The 17,530-nt window shown below is 36.0% G+C and overlaps 2 protein-coding genes across 2 annotated transcripts; one reads left to right on the top strand and one right to left on the bottom strand.

The window, feature by feature from the left end:
• Positions 1–1,378: 1,378 nt before the first annotated feature.
• Positions 1,379–4,100, top strand: lag3 (lymphocyte activating 3). Its single transcript, XM_016558494.1, has 8 exons — positions 1,379–1,465; positions 1,583–1,706; positions 1,839–2,053; positions 2,144–2,365; positions 2,450–2,758; positions 3,118–3,375; positions 3,574–3,692; positions 3,821–4,100. Exons 1-8 carry the CDS (start codon positions 1,414–1,416, stop codon positions 3,953–3,955), a joined length of 1,434 nt encoding a protein of 477 aa, XP_016413980.1. The 5' UTR covers positions 1,379–1,413; the 3' UTR covers positions 3,956–4,100.
• A 369-nt stretch (positions 4,101–4,469) lies between these two features.
• LOC107744705 (pleckstrin homology domain-containing family G member 6-like) lies at positions 4,470–17,530 on the bottom strand. The gene is made up of 15 exons (XM_016558525.1): positions 17,168–17,530; positions 15,397–15,589; positions 14,632–14,763; positions 14,378–14,530; positions 13,718–13,813; positions 13,425–13,475; positions 12,894–13,043; positions 12,670–12,780; positions 11,323–11,472; positions 10,856–10,990; positions 10,650–10,769; positions 10,443–10,572; positions 8,755–8,870; positions 7,312–7,730; positions 4,470–4,656 (listed from the first exon to the last, which is right to left on the bottom strand). The coding sequence occupies exons 1-15, from the start codon at positions 17,185–17,187 to the stop codon at positions 4,470–4,472; spliced, it is 2,163 nt and encodes a 720-aa protein (XP_016414011.1). The 5' UTR covers positions 17,188–17,530.

The raw sequence follows: 17,530 nt of genomic DNA, 5'->3' as shown, positions 1-17,530 counted from the left end.
TTCTAATTTGTGAAGCTCAGTTATCTTTTGCTGCACATCAGAAATATATTCTTTGTTTTTTCTCATTGTGATGGATGATTAAGGGAATTTGGGCTTTGTTTTCCCTCCTATTTATATTCCTGTTAAACAGGAAGCCATGGCTGGATAATTTCATGTTCATAATCACCCTGGTATGCTCAAAATTGTAAATATGAATGGGAATATACTTCACAGATATTTTACTCATAAGAATTTCTAGGGGTGCCAATAATTGTGTCCACTGTGTATTTGAGAAAAACATTTATTTCATAATGAGATTTTCCCCCATTTTCAATTGTTTTAGTTCAATGAAAGGTTAGATATTTGTGATTTAAAAAAAAATAAAAGATCAAAATACAGATTTATTTTCACAGCCTTCTTTGATCATATTTACCAATAATTCTGACCACGATTGTATATATGTATATATATGTATAAAAGATTATACATGAAAAATATTGTCAAGTCGCCTTTATTTGTATAGCGCTTTATAAAATACTGGTTGTGTCAAAGCAGCTTTATAGTGTTAAACAGGAAAATAGTATAGGGAAGATTACATGCAAAAATAGTCTTTTATGTAAAGGTGTAAATGTGAAAATTAAATTAAAATATCAAATACTATTACTAATAATGATACATACATACACAATCTAAAAAAGTCTGTAAAAACTACAGCCTAATGTGTAAATGTGAAGGAATTTTGTGTTTAGATTTTTTACAGGTTCTGCACATATTTTGAATGACACGTTGCATTGTGTGGTATTTTAGGGTTGAAGGAAATGTCTGCAAATTTAACACAAATGTACTAGTAATTTTCATCCAGGATATGATCGGTTTTCTATGCAATTTGTTTTTCTTACAGTGCATGCATTTTCTGTTTTGAAACGATATGTATTGTGCAAAGCGCTATGCAGATAAATTCAATTACATAGGTGTAGTACCCTAATTATTTATAGAGACATTCTTGCCTGTGTAAATTTTCCATATTGCTTTTTTGTCGTTGTTTTGTTTTATATCAACACATTTGTTTCCATTCTTTGAAGTCTGACATACTTTCAGCTAAAAGATTTTCACGTGGTGAGAGAAAATTCAAGATAGACCTGGTGAATCCGTGGGAGAATTAACCCTCAAAGTGTTGCCTCTCCCTCATTCTATTACTCTCTCAGTGTCTCTCTTTCTCTCTAACTTTTTCCAAAGTACGTCAGTCAGACCGCACATCAACAGTTTCACTACATGCATCTTCAGAAGTCATGTGATGTTGAGAAGCAGAGAAGAAGAGGAACTACCTACAGCGAGTAACTCCTGCCAACCCACTCAACCACCCACAACACTATAAATTCAAGAACAAAGACCAGAGACGGCACACGTTTACTGATCTGCTTGGAAGAGCTAAACATGAATAAGACACATTTCCTGATGGTTCTGGGGCTAGCGCTGGTTTTTGAAGGTGAGCGTGTCATTTTAGAGTACCATGAATGAGTAAAATATTGTTTTATCTCTCTCACCTCATTTTAAATTCTATCTTCTTGTAGATTTAAGTGTGCAATCTTTCTGTGTTCTGCAGGTAGTCAGTGCCAGGAACGTGAAGTGTTTGTAGCTCAGGGTTCTGTCGCAGTGCTGCCATGTGTAGACGAGACTTCTGCGATCTCACATCCTACTGCAGTCTACTGGAGCAGGATAGTTGGAAAGTAAGATAATTTCATCCATCCATCCATCCATCCATAAACACAATTATCCAAAACCTGACAATCTATTAGTCAAATATATCGGCAAAAAAGCAACAGCATTTTAATGTCTTGCTCTCTTTCTCAATATCCTAGTGTACTGAAGACGGTTTGGCGACGAGATAAGAACGGGTTAGAGTTTCGTCCGGTTAGAGACTCACCACGGGCTAGCTGCCCCGTCTCGAACTTCGGAAAGTCTGATTACAGCCTTCACATCACTGAAACAACAATCGAAGATGGAGGAAAGTATGTCTGTGAAGTTGAAGGAAAGACTCAGATGGTGAAGGTCATCAATCTCAGAGTTGTAAGAGGTAACAACCAAGAATTGGTCACTTCTTCCTTCTTAAGCCATTGGCTGTCTTCCGGAAGCCTTATCGGTAATATTTTCTCTTTCTTCACAGCGTCATTTTCTCCTGCCATAGTGGTTGAAGGCTTAATAACGGAGGCAAAGTGCGATATCAGTCCTGGGACACAGTTTGTAAGCATTAACTGGAAACAAAATGGCATATTCACAAGTAGAACCAGCCTCTCCGACGTGTCTCAAAGAGATGCGGGACACTGGACCTGTCGGGTTGCATACAACGGTGGGGTAGTAGAGGCAACCACATCCCTACAGGTCAAAGGTGAGTGTTGTTTTAAATACCAGCTTCTTCTTTAAAATAACGTCTGCAACAGTTACTCATCCACCTTATCCGTTGGTTTTCCAGGAATCGTCACCCCTCAGAATGACTCTTCAGTGGTGTACGCTGCTGTGGGTTCTTCCGTCTCCTTGCCCTGTGTCTTTACTGAGGGTCTGATCCCGTACACTGTGATGTGGAGGAGAACCTCCGCAACATCATACTCTAGTCTTCCTCTCCCTGCATCTTTCAGCGCATCTGCTGGGCCCTCAGCATCAGCTACTATACAGAGAGTGGAGGATGGAGATGAAGGGATGTATACATGCTCAGGAATGATGAAGGGATTGAATAGAGGGAGAATTAAAGTACAAAGAAGGATGGAGCTAGTTGTGACTCGAGGTGAGTGGAATAATATATCACGAGAACACTCAGAATACTGGGCGAAGTGGGTGAAGTGGTTTATTATTATTTTTTTTTTCAGCTGAATTTCTATGAACGTGACTTTAAAAATAAGACAAAAGGCCTATTTTCACATAAAGATAGATGCAACTAACCTACATAAAATTGCATGTAGTTTCAGTATAATAATACATAAAATCTTTTTAACAGCTATTCATTTAAAAAAAAGTTATAAATCAGTTATCAGCAATTAAATCATTTTAGAATCGGCCTTTAATCATCAAAATGGTGTTCATTTCTGTTTTGTGGGATTCTGAATTTGCTGAATGCTGAATTTCTCTCTGAATTCTAATGTTTAGTTTCGAGATCCTCGTCATCCAGCGGGAATGGACCCGTGACCCTGACCTGCCATCTCAGCAACTCCAGCCAGATCACCTCTTATGAATGGCTCCGTGTGACTTACGGACCAAACGACACTCAAACGGTGACCTCGGTTCAAAAGACAAAGAGCTACAGGATTCAAGAAGTGACTGAGAAAGATGCTGGTGAATGGGTGTGTCGCTTCTATGGGAAGCAAGGCGTTCTGGGGAACGTGACTTATCAAATTCACGTGATGGGTAGGTAGAGCAGTTATATTACAGTAAAGGAAATGATATTTGCATGAGCATTTACATGCCAATAAATAAAAGCAGCATGCTGTGAATCCAAAAATGATAAAATAGTACAACCCTACTTTTCAGAACATTTGTAGCATCAGGAGCTGAAATTAGAAGCACTGCATTTTCACTGATTCTCCGTTTTGTTCATTTCTACAGGTGCTGTAAAGAGCGGAAATTCAAGTTCTGGCAACAAAACTGCTATGGTGATGGGATTAGGATTTTTGTTCTTGGTGATATTCCTGATTTTGTTCCAGATGTACAGAAACTATCGCCGGGTACATTTCAGTCTTTTTGTCTATTTAAGTCTATTTCAATGCTGCAGGAGACAGCTCTCTAAAATAGATTTAGTGTGAGTTATTTGTAGCTCATTTCTCATATTCATCCCATTTATTCCTCCTTACAGAAGAAGATGATCCTTCTTTACCCTGCAATGGAAACCATCGTCCATCAGGCTGCCACTGAACGAGAGCAAAGAGGGAGGAGCGGGGCAAAAATGGCTGAAGCTTGTGTTGGAGATCCGAAGCCAGTGTGTGTGTAAACGTGTGTGTGTGTGTGTGTGTGTGTGTGTGTTTATGCCAGATGCCTATGTGGATGTGTGTTTTAAATGCAGACAATTGTAGCAGTCCATTTATTCTGTAAATATATCACTGACATATAAATGTATACATTTTGTAAAAACTAATTTTGGTGCAAATATATTTTCAAATATGAATGTAAAATCTATGTAAATAAAGCAATAAGGGGAAAACATACTTTAACAGTTTCTCATGTTTTAATTTAATTTATTTTAGTTTCTTGTGCACAGAAAATACAAGCTATAAACAGGTTTCTTAATATCGCTATACAGAGAAAACATTCTGTACACAAATACATTTAAGTAAATATAATAATAACAATATACACAATGTTAATAAATCTTTCGCAAGCTGTATGTATCTCTCAAATACATTTGACTATACTAGTCATGTTACATAATAATTAAACAACGCCACAGAACTTTATATATTACATTTCTCCAAACACTTTTCACACAACTCTACACATTTAATAGACTACACCTCACTACATTCTATTTCATCTTGCCTCTCTGATGGTTTCGCCTCTGACCTCCGGAGCTCTTTTGTGGTCAGCTTCTTGTCAAGCCAATCTTCATCGTCAAAGTTCTCAAAGTCAAAAACCTCCTCATCATCAAAACACCAGCCTGGCCAGTCCACACTGATGCCCTCTAGGACATGATTGCTTCAAAAGAGAGAACAGGGGTTTATGGGTAAATGTCTTCAAAAAAAGTAAAGGTTATTGTCATTTCTTCCCTACACTGTAAAAAAATGATTTTTCAAAATTGTAAATAAAACGACTACAGTGCTTGCAAGAAAATACTATTTCAGTCTTTCTCCTTGGAAATGTCATGTTCAATTCTGTTACTTGATGTTTCTTTGTAATTATTTGTGAGTAAAAATGGGTTCAAAGTAAATCCTACACAATTCTTTCAGTGCAGTAAAATGCCATTTTTAGCAACAACAAAAAAAGAAAAAGTAATAGTTAATAAATGTATGTTTACAGGCCTTTTAATTAACACTTTATAAATAGTGATCATGAAGTAGTATTTGTTCAAAATGAGAAGAATCAAGATTTTTTTATTTTATTCAATTTTTTTTCACAGACCCCCTTAAAAGACCCTCAGGGGTCCACAGACCCCTAATTGAAAACCATGAATGTGAAGCTTAAGCTACATTCAAATTGTCAGAAATGTCATGAAACTTTAATTTATGTGTTTCTAAGAAGATTGAATGTACATTATCTTCTCATCTGTTCTGAGCACTACATAGCTTTAATGAGTTATTAAAGAAATGTATAATTACTTTAAGTAAAATATCATTGCATGTAATTATTTTTCAGGGGAAAGCCTGACTCCTAATGGTCCTAATGAAGAACTAACTTGTCTATAATGCAAAACCAGAGAAGTAACAAGTGCTTATATATAATTTTAGGACAATGATGTTGTAGAATCTTCTTACAATTTCCTGGGAAGGTTTGAATGTCATAATTTAGAGAGAATTTTATGTAACAGTACACAGATGAATTGTGCGTGTGGGCAGAGAGAAGAATTAACGCACATGAAACTGTCAAGTGAAGCCTCTCTACAGTCATATCTCACAAATGGAACAAATATACTTAAAATGAAAATGATTTTCCACTGGGCAGTTAAGGTTATTTTTAGGGTTAATTTAAAAAGAAAGACTATTTAAATTTTAAGTAAAAAAACATTACAGACACAAATACACATTAGTTTTAAAACTAAGATTTTATGGAGGTCATATTACATATTTATGCACATATTTATCATATATTTTGCGTAATTGAGATTCCTATTTAATGTTAATAAAACTTTTACCCAAAAATATATATATTTACATTTGTTTCATCATTTTCATTTTGATGCTGTGCTTCCTTTATATGTAAAATACAAATTATATTGTATATTATCCAATGTTAAATAAATTACAAAAATCGATTATAACTTACAAATTAATTTAAAATTAAAACAATATGACCTACTTTTAACCTTTGTGAGCCATGTACCTGAACAATCTGTAATAAACTGAAATTTCTGAGATCACTTACCACCACTCCCATAACTTACAGTACTCTTTTTCCATTTAACACAAAATTACTAACTATTAAAATTAAAAATCTATATCTACCTCTTTCAACTGCTGACTATAATTCCTGTTTCTCCCTTCTTCAGTTTTTAATCCAGCTGAATCAGTCTTTGCCGCAACTTCTTCATGAGCTGATTGGCTCGAATCGTTCCGCTGACCAATCAGTGGAGAGTTCCTATCCTCTGCCAGCTGCTGAACTTTACTTTGCTCTACATCCATCAACAGTTCTGTCTCAGACTTGCGCCTAGGGAAAGGAAATAGCCTCACCAACTCAGCTGCCTCAATATCACTATCAGATCTATCAGATACTGATTGGCCATCAGGATCCTCTGTGACTTTTACAGACAGTTTGTCCTGAATGGGAGGTCTTTCTGATTCACCAAACTCTGTCGCACTTGTTGTCTTCAGTGTTTTGTTTGTCTCATTTTCCCTCAAAGTCTCTAAGGCCGCCTGTGATCATCAATAAGAACCAGTTTATAGTTACAAACTATTCAACTATATTTGACATTCTGATACAGTATTCTGCTCACAAACTTAAATACTGCACATAAAGTCTATTCTGGTAAATAAAAGTCACTTTCCATGATACGGTTAGTGTACATTCCAATTACTTTTTAAAAAAGCATTAGATGCACCCATGTTTTTCTCCTCAGAGATTATCAACTAATTTTGATTACCAGAAACATAAATAAAATGTAAATACAGCGTAACATAGGCATTACCTGTTTCCCACATTATACATGCTCCTCTATTACTGCATGTTTTTCCCCAAATACAAAAATATTTAACATCATTAGTTACTTTTTAAAACATGGAGTAAAAAAAGTAAATAATATCATTACATGTTCTCAAATTCAACAAATTGTAATGATGACTGCATTTGTGAGGCTCAACCTTATAGGCCCCTACTGAGTGGAGGCTTAATTGTTGGGTAAATTTGCAACCCTGTTACTTTCAACTCTGTTACTTAATTAATAATAAACAATCAAACAAATATATTTACTTTAGTTTAGTAAATGTAAGTTTAACAATAACTGAGTGACAGTGTAATTTATGCTTTCAACCCTGTTACCCATTCTGGTGTAGTTTATTATTACAATTATTTAATTTCATTTGTTTTGTCTATTTAATTTAGATTTTAATTCAATGATTATTAATAGAATTCCTAGGATCTGTGGTAACAGGGTTGAAAAAAATGAGCAAAACCTCATTTAAAATAAATGGAAAATAAAACTCAAATAAATCCTCTTTCAACTGCTGACTATAATTCCTGTTTCTCCCTTCTTCAGTTTTTAATCCAGCTGAATCAGTCTTTGCCGCAACTTCTTCATGAGCTGATTGGCTCGAATCGTTCCGCTGACCAATCAGTGGAGAGTTCCTATCCTCTGCCAGCTGCTGAACTTTACTTTGCTCTACATCCATCAACAGTTCTGTCTCAGACTTGCGCCTAGGGAAAGGAAATAGCCTCACCAACTCAGCTGCCTCAATATCACTATCAGATCTATCAGATACTGATTGGCCATCAGGATCCTCTGTGACTTTTACAGACAGTTTGTCCTGAATGGGAGGTCTTTCTGATTCACCAAACTCTGTCGCACTTGTTGTCTTCAGTGTTTTGTTTGTCTCATTTTCCCTCAAAGTCTCTAAGGCCGCCTGTGATCATCAATAAGAACCAGTTTATAGTTACAAACTATTCAACTATATTTGACATTCTGATACAGTATTCTGCTCACAAACTTAAATACTGCACATAAAGTCTATTCTGGTAAATAAAAGTCACTTTCCATGATACGGTTAGTGTACATTCCAATTACTTTTTAAAAAAGCATTAGATGCACCCATGTTTTTCTCCTCAGAGATTATCAACTAATTTTGATTACCAGAAACATAAATAAAATGTAAATACAGCGTAACATAGGCATTACCTGTTTCCCACATTATACATGCTCCTCTATTACTGCATGTTTTTCCCCAAATACAAAAATATTTAACATCATTAGTTACTTTTTAAAACATGGAGTAAAAAAGTAAATAATATCATTACATGTTCTCAAATTCAACAAATTGTAATGATGACTGCATTTGTGAGGCTAAACCTTATAGGCCCCTACTGAGTGGAGGCTTAATTGTTGGGTAAATTTGCAACCCTGTTACTTTCAACTCTGTTACTTAATTAATAATAAACAATCAAACAAATATATTTACTTTAGTTTAGTAAATGTAAGTTTAACAATAACTGAGTGACAGTGTAATTTATGCTTTCAACCCTGTTACCCATTCTGGTGTAGTTTATTATTACAATTATTTAATTTCATTTGTTTTGTCTATTTAATTTAGATTTTAATTCAATGATTATTAATAGAATTCCTAGGATCTGTGGTAACAGGGTTGAAAAAAATGAGCAAAACCTCATTTAAAATAAATGGAAAATAAAACTCAAATAAATACATAAACTGGATATAGATTAGTTTGAGCAGCTCCTAAGATCAACAGTCAACACTTTCCTAGTTAGGTCATAAGGAAAAAAATGACTTCATAACAGACCCTGTTTTGTACCAAAAGTAGAAGGTACAAAGTGTTCATTTTGGAAAAAACTAATTACATTTCTTCAGGGTTTGGTTTGTACATCGTGTCACACTGGTGTCGAGTGTGTTTGCTGCAAGAGGAATGCAAGTACCTGAGTCTCACGCAGAGCAGACACCCATGACGCGCAGCTGTCTGGACTGGGTGTGGACAGGAAGTTCACACTGACAGCACAACCTAGATCACCAACCTCCACCAGCACAAACGAATCTACCAGACAGAGCAAAGAGGGGAGAAATAGACACAGTATGAGAGTTAAACTAGTATCATAAAATAAATATTTATAGCAAAAAAAAAAACTTTTCTGTTCTACTTAAGTTCTCTTGAGGTTATAATGTGCACCAGAGTATATACAAATTCAGGCAATATGCATGTTTGAATTCTCAATTGCATCTTTTGTGACAATGTACCAGGACTTGTATGAGCAGGTATTTGACACACCCAGGTGGAGCTATTCTCATAAAGCCCAATCAGAAACCAGCACATCAAGTAATATGCCATGCTGTGCACTGACATGCTAAGAATTATATGCTAGAATTATATGCATAAAACAGAACGATTTGAAAGCTTTTTCCATGTGGAAAATCAATATGCATTTTGAAACTGACTGGTTGTGTGTAATGCATTCTGTGTCTTCGTGATTTTGCTACAGTGTATTGCACTTTTAGGTTTCTGTCTTGTGGCATTGTTTTTTTGTACCTTCATCATTATCACTTTAATAAAAAGCACTGCATTTAAAGTTCTCTGAGACTCCCTTTGTTACATTACAGTATACATACAGAGATTAAAATTAAAAATTTCTACAAGCATTCAAACAACATACTATGCATATAAATAACATTGACTTATACTAATATAACTGGTGCATCAATATATGATAATATACAGTATAGGGCATCAACCAATGCTATTTTTTGTTTAATGTTTTATTATTACACATTCTTGTATTAGCACAACAATTTGAGTGAAAAGTTGCATTACAACATTAATATGAATGCAATACTTTATTTTTTCTTGTTTTGGTTAGTGACAGCAGCACTCGAGCTACATAAAGTTTAAGTAAAACCAGCATAATTTAACAATGTTCAAACATCTTGTTCTTCAATGAAATTAAAAACATGACATTTTGTAGGAGTTTGAATGATCAACGTCACAGATTTGCTTATTTGTTTAGTGACCTAAAAAGGGGGGAATTCCTAAACATTTAGTTTTTAAAATTATTTATAATCCTAAAACTTGTTTATGGTAAACTATGCTTATTTCCTGGCCTAAATAAAAATTTGAACCTAGATTTTCAGGTTTCAGACTTTTGGACCCCATTGCATATGGTAAGCACTCTAAGACAAGTCAGAAAAAAATTTGTTAATATAAAGCAATTGATTTTACTGATAGTATTTTAAATTACACATTGCATTGTGTTTTAGGGTTGATACATGTTCTTAAACTTAACTGATAATGTCCTGGCAGAAAATTACCTGAATGTTCTCTGCAGATTTTTTTTTTTCTCACAGTGTGGTGCATATGATAATATGCATGTGATGTATCAAATGTTTATCGTACAGTTTAAAGTATATAATATATATATAGATTTTAGAATGTGTTTAACGCTTTATTTTGGCATATTAAAACAAAAATAGTATTACCAGGGCATGAAAATATGGCCCATACGCATTAAACATGCCATAAGGTATAACTGCCCTATCATACTGATGTGAGCCCAGTTTAAAACATTCTGTTAGGCAGGTGAGATTGTAAAATGTTGGTGTTAGTGGTCACACTCACATCCATCTTTGAGCTCAATGCAGTATATTCTCTCCAGAGGCAGAGGAGGGCGCACTACCTTCAGCTTGTCGGATTTCTTCTGCATTTTGGTCATCAGCAACACATCAGTGAAGAGAAGGACCACCAGCTCCTAACATAACCAGAAATAAATGCTGAAATTCTGAGGTCAATACAAAAATCATTCACCTTGTTTGTCTTTTCACTTGCCTTGGTGTCCTTTCTTACTTTGACCTTCAAAGTTTCTTCCATTAGTTGCTTCCGTATGACGTTTGGTCCCACCCCCCTCACCGGGCTCATCAAATTAAAGCAGCAGAACTCACGAACGTGCTGTTGTTGAAATCTTTCTGTTAGACTTTTTTTTATAAGCAAAGCATGTTCAGTTTATGTGTATTCAAGATGAATTTTTTTTTTACCTTGTCTATTTCTTCACTCAGACCTTCTATCTTGTATCCCTCTATCCTTTGAGCAGCGACAGAAAGGGCCAGAGTATCATCTCTCAGTTGCATATAGTTATTGATAGATTCCAGAAAATTATTGACACTGTTCAACTGCAGGAGAAAAACAGTGAGTGAGAAGAGAGTGAGTGAGAAGAGAGCAGATCTTTATCTTTAACTTCAATGATAGAATAAAGACTGAGCAAGCAGTTCATATTCGAGAGAGAGAGAAAGAGAGAGAGAGAGAGAGATTGCAAAGATGATAACAAAGGCAATGCAGCTCAAGAGTTTGAAATATCACACCATGAAAGGATTGTCAAACTAAAAAAATTTTTTTATTTAATAACTAATGTTGTTTTCATAATGCCCTTAGTATTTGTTTTACATAGTACAAATGAAATTTACAGTGTATGACGTGATTCATCACCATTGTGTCACAGTCTCACCATTCTTTCAAGTGCGTTTTTGGTGGGGAGGTCTTCTGTGGTCTTCTGAACAGCTTTCAGCAAAAGAGGGTACTTGGTGATTCTCTGGTGTGGTTTGGCCTGCATATCGCCCAGTCTCATTCGCCCACACTGTGGATGATTCTCCACCCACTGCAGAACAACATCAAGACAATCAGGAAAATCATGCATGCACATATCTTCATGCAACACATTCGATCGTAATCTATAGCTCATCTGTTGTTTGAATTGTGCATTTTAACTCATTTATTGTTGAAACTTTTTTTTTTTTTTTTGCTTAAATGATCACATTAAATGATTAAATTATCACACATTAGCACGGTGATTTCAAAACTGACATTCTATATGTTGATTTTCATTTTACTGTACAGCTAGTCAATTAAATAGAAATTGAATGAAGCAATTTCGGGGCTTAATGTGCAGTTATTTCAACTATGTACCCTTCAGGAAACAGCCCACCCCCATAACCTACCACTACAGTCAAACCACCACAAAGGCAAGCAATCTCATAGTCATTTCTACCCTGCTGACTTTGCATACTGTCCATTGGTGCAAAAAACATTGACTGGGGAACTTGGTGTGGTAAACATTTCAACTGAAATGTGGAAAACAAATTCACACCTCACTACCCATTTTTATGTCTATTTTTGACCATTTTTTCCAGCCTTAATTTAGCTTCAGGATTTTTTTTTAATGCTGCATAAACTAACATTCTGTGTTTCCTTTTTAAGTTTAAAACATTTTCAAAACTTATCAAACATGTTCTGCACATTAAGATCTATTAACCTTCATGTTCTGTTTTGACCTGGAGAGGATTTCCCGAAATTCCCGAGTATTTTCCCCATTGATCTGAGCTCAGTTCTTGAGCGAACATTGCCAAAATATTCCACAAATATTCCTTTTTTCACTCAAAAACTGCATAAGCCCAGTCAATGAGGTCTACGACCAATCGGTTGCAAAAATAAATAAAAAACCTGTGCTAAATGAGAGAAAACAAGTTTACAAAACAGTTGAGTCCAAGATTTTTTATTTTTTTTTATCACACTGAAATACCTGAACTGAAAAAGACAACATTGCAAATATTAAACAGGGGAGCAGTTGGGGGTTCGGTGCCTTGCTCAAGGGCACCTCAGTAGTGGTATTGAAGGTGGGAGAGAGCGCTGTACATTCACCCCCCCCACCTACAATCCCTGCCGGTACGAGACTCGAACCCGCAACCTTTGGGTTACGAGTCCGACTCTCTAACCATTAGGCCACGACTTCCCCTATATATATATACCCCAATAGAATAATTCCCTGCTTTCAACGTAGAAATATGATCTGCAGTACCGTAAGATAAGTGTGAAATTGTGGGTTTGTGTTAAGCTGTCTCCGAGTAAACTCCACATTTCTCTCCTCTTCCAAACAGTATTCAAAGTATGCAGGAAAATGGTCAGGAAACTAGAACAGATGAAAAATGAGGTAAAAAGTAGAGGGGGTCTTAGGCAATAACAAAGGTGGATCTATTTTTAGCTTTATTGCTTATAATTTAATATACAGTCGTTGTATCATACCTGCAAACATCCTGCCTCAAGTCTGAGAGGGTCAAAAGGGCTTCCAGTGAGACGGACCTCTTGTAACATTGGATATATCACTTCATGCCAAAAAAGTCGATGTGCATCAAGGATAGAAGGAAGATTGGAAAAGAGCATTGTGGGGCTGACCTGAAAAAGAAAGAACGAAAGAAAACAAAAGAAAAGAAAAAGAAAGAAAGAACAGACAGTAATGGAAAAAGATTAATTGATACAGGTTGTGTCGCCCACACGCTCTACACCAGAGCAAAATTATTTTCCATCTTGTCCGTACAAAATGTTTCCATTTGTGACATCACCAGTAATGCTCTAGATTATACAATGAACAGAATGAGTGATCTCAGACAGATGACAGTGAACGGAACATTATTTGACCGCACTTCTGCCGTCACATACAGCTGTGCAGTCCGTCTGCCTGCCATTTAGATATGCTGAGTATGTAACTCTAGAAGGTCAATTCAGAAGAAAAAGGTTCCACGTAAACATGTGAAAGACGAGACGAGATGCACATACTTCTTGAAGAAATCCATATCTGTGACAGTGTGACAGTGCTGCCATCACGAGCTGTGCAGAAATGAGAAAGTGCATTAGCCATAGCTTTAGCAACAGTGTTACATGCATCACTTATTAAATAATACATAAAAAATGCATGAATGAAAATACAAAGGACTAAGGAACAATGTGTTAAAGAACATCTGCACAGCATACACATATTATTATTCTAATTTTTGTTGTTATAGTGAATTGATTGTCTTATAAATTATAATAAATCCATAATGTTAAAAAACTGTAACGTTATGACATACTTCTTTGGCAATAGTGAGTTTGTTGATGTAGCTAAGCTCAGTATTCAGAAGCTCCCACAGCGCCTCCTGCTGGTGTCGCTGGGTTTTTGACATAGACTACAAATAGAGACAGAGAGAAATAGAGAATGTCATAGAACATGCAACATAATTTCCGCTGTCTTCTCTGTTCTGACTGATTTTTATTTTTTAAATAAATTAGTACACCTTCTTATTGAGCATGATTCTGTGTTATGCTTTCTGCAGACGTCATAATCACCCAACCTGTTTTGCAACCATTACGGAATGTAAAACGTAACTATTTTTTACAAGGTGACGATTTCATATTAATTCATATGATGTTATTTATTTTGTATAAATGCTATAAAATGTTTTTATAGATGTTACAACTTTAAAACATAAGATATAAAACATAACAGTCAGTGGGGCATAAGCAGATCATATAAAAGTAGGCTATAAATGATTTTACGAATTCATACGAATTAGCCACCGAATTGGGCAAAACGTATACAAGTAGGTCCTAACAAACTGCCATGTGGAGGTATTGGCGAGAAGGCCAAAAAATTGAAAAGCATTGTCCCGTTCAGGGGTTCCGTAGAAATAGCCTATGTCGGATTTTGGAAGTTACAAAAGTATTTCCCCCCTCCTATTTCTCTCTGTTACCTCATGAGAGTGCACTATGTCTGTCCAGCTCTTTTCCAGTGTTCTTTCAGTACCTCCCTCCCCCCATGTCCACTTCAGGTCCGCAGGTATGTTGAAAGAGTCCAGAACCTGTTTCAGTGCGTCCACCTGCCCCTGGACAGCACCCGATCGTTCCTGGGACAGAAATTGGAATAAAAGAAATGTAATCAGTCAGTTGTCTATGTAACCTATGTACCTATGAGCTATGTACTCGGTTCAGGCAAAAAATGAATTACCTCAAATGTGCCATTTTTGTCAGACACTCCCTGGCTAAAAAGTGCCTGCTTTAATGCAACTCTGCTCTTCACCCCGGCAGATGTTCCCTTGCTCACTGTAGAAAAGTCCACAGCTGTCCTCTGCTTCTTTTTCTGACAAAACAAAATGGTTAAATGTGACAAGCAGAATTGACAGAAATCAGCTCAAGCCTGATTAACCCACGTTTTTTGAAGTTTTGTAGTCAACATGACTGCACTGCATATTTGTGCTTTTATTAACTATTTAAAAATAATGATAATAAATTAAATATAATCATTTATTTCAATATTTAATTTTTTTTATTATTATTTAATTTTGAGCAATTTGGAGCTCCATATTGGAAAGTTGTACCATACAATATTTTACATAACTTGAACTAACCTTATCATGTCATAAATAGACTATTATTTAATGAGACTTATTGGCCACGACACGCATTGTTTTTAGGGGTCCTGATATCATTTCCTTTTTTGATTTTATCAGCACTTTTGTCGCACCACTTGACTTTGTTGTTTGCACCACATAACAAAATATTTTTGCTAATAAACATTATGCTTAACTACATAAGATTTTCCTTTCAAGAATTTCATCTTTTTATTAGGCCTTTTTTATTCATTATGATATCAGAACCGTAGTACCCCATGACATTTTTGACTATCTACAATGCATTAAAAGTCAGTTTAGATGAAAGCACCTGATGCAAGCATGATCCAGTGCTAAATGATAATCTAGAATGAATTCGGTACCTGGTAGCCTACGGTGTTGTATCTGTGTTTCTCTCGTGCCCTCCGCTGACCGACTGATGGTACTGCAACAAATCCATCAGGAGAGTCTGTGTCTGCCTCTTTCATTTCCTCCCGCTGTCTGTCACTCTTGTCACCGAGGGCAGTTTCCTCTGGGGCCATGATATTGCTCAGTTCCGGTCCTTTTGATGGATTACTGATAGACACAGATAAGATTGCAGTATGAGGATTAATAGTCTAACACATGAATAAGATCAAAGATCAAAACAGGGAAAGTAGAAGAGAAAGTAGTAGCAGCATTGAGTAATGCTGGAAGGACCACAACTGGAAGGAACTGATACCAGGCTTCTGAAGCCCACTGACCTGACCTTTAAATCTCGAAAACATCTCACATCGCATGACCTGACCCAGCATGCCACATACGCGCTTGTTTTTCTATCATGGTGGGTTTTCTATTATTTTCCATTGACGTCTCTTGTTTTTATATTGAGCTAATGATGTCTTCTGTCCCCCTCAATCTGAACCCTCACTTAGATATTTACTATTTGTGTTTATTGTATATTTAATATATATTATATATATGTGCAGTTTAAAACTGTGGTAACTTACAAATACAAAAAAAAAAAACTAAAAAAAAAACTTTTAAATCCAACAGACCTTTTCTGCTGAATTAGCATATTCACTATACTTATTTTAATGAAGAACCATCAAATGTGAAGCATCACACAGGGAATTCTGGGAATGATAGTTTTTCATTGTAAATTATAAGATGACTTGTTCTTTTATTTCTCAAAATACATTTAACAGTATTTTTATCCCCAAAGGAAGTTTTAGTTTACTTCAGGGGACAAATATGTCCCCAAAATGTAAGTAAATCGAGTGGTAACTATATTTAAACACACACACACACACACACACACACACACAATCTGTCAATTTTACAAATTGATTTTTCCGTACATTTCTGCCATATGTACATTAATTGACAGTCACCACTGATAAGCTACCACTAAATATTGTAGAAACTTAATTTGCTGTAAAGTTGCTTTGCAATGATTTGTATCGTGAAAAGCGCTGTACAAATAAACTTGACTTGACTTGACTTGACACACACACACACACACACACACACATTACATGCCAGGATTCCATATACAAGAGACATGCCCATGCACAGACAAGCTGAAGCTTATAAACACACATATCCTCACACGCTAACTCTGATTCATACAATTCACTGTAATTCAGGTGAGCCACGTTTACCCAGTCATGTATGAATCTCACGGGTGTGTGATTCAGGAGACTCACGCACACATGCTCTGGGAAAGATCTGAAAATCCACCCACGTTTGACATCACTTCTGGCAATACACCAATTCTGCTCAGACTCACCGTGTCAACTTTATCATCAGCCATCAATTCAGGGTAAAATACCCTGAACGAACAAACACACACACACACACACGGCCACATACATGCACATAAACTGTTTGCAAATGCACTTTTGTGCTTACACATACAGGCATAACATGGAACATACATAAACACATAAGTCATAACACATATGTTCGAAAACAAATTCAGCATTGGTGAAATAAAAGTAGATTTAGATGCCATTTACATCAGTAAGTCACACAAAGTCTGAAGTAAAAGTAGATTTACAGTGCAGTCTCAGTTCTTTAATTATTTAGATGTGTTTTAGACAATCTCCTTTACCACACACACACACACACACACACACAGTCACTCTCAGTTAAGTCTTCCCCAATAGATACCTGGATTTAACTGAGTCCATTTTCCTCAGTCAGACATCTTTAAGGTGTCTTTCTCTCCCTCTTGTCTTCCTGGATCTGTCTTTCAGAGTCCTCAGTCTCTTTCTATATCATTTGTCTTTAACCCGTCCTTCAGTAACAGGTTGAGCAAGCGAGACCAGATTCTTCAGACTTAGATCTCAGGCATGGCTGCACCCCGAGAAGATAAACCTGATTGGGCCATCAGTGCTTTCTGATGTGATTGACAACCAACCAGCTGTTGATCACGGGTACATAACAACATGTAAAGTTATAATTGTTTAGACAGGGATGATAGGTTTGTGGTTTAGTCCCACAAAGACAAGCATGTACACAAACACACTCATA

This window comes from Sinocyclocheilus rhinocerous, unplaced genomic scaffold (genome assembly GCF_001515625.1).
Source record: "Sinocyclocheilus rhinocerous isolate Xijiao unplaced genomic scaffold, SAMN03320098_v1.1 scaffold498, whole genome shotgun sequence".
NCBI lineage: Eukaryota > Metazoa > Chordata > Actinopteri > Cypriniformes > Cyprinidae > Sinocyclocheilus > Sinocyclocheilus rhinocerous.
Note: the sequence above shows the minus strand (reverse complement) of the source record. Positions and strands in the feature narration are given on the sequence as shown.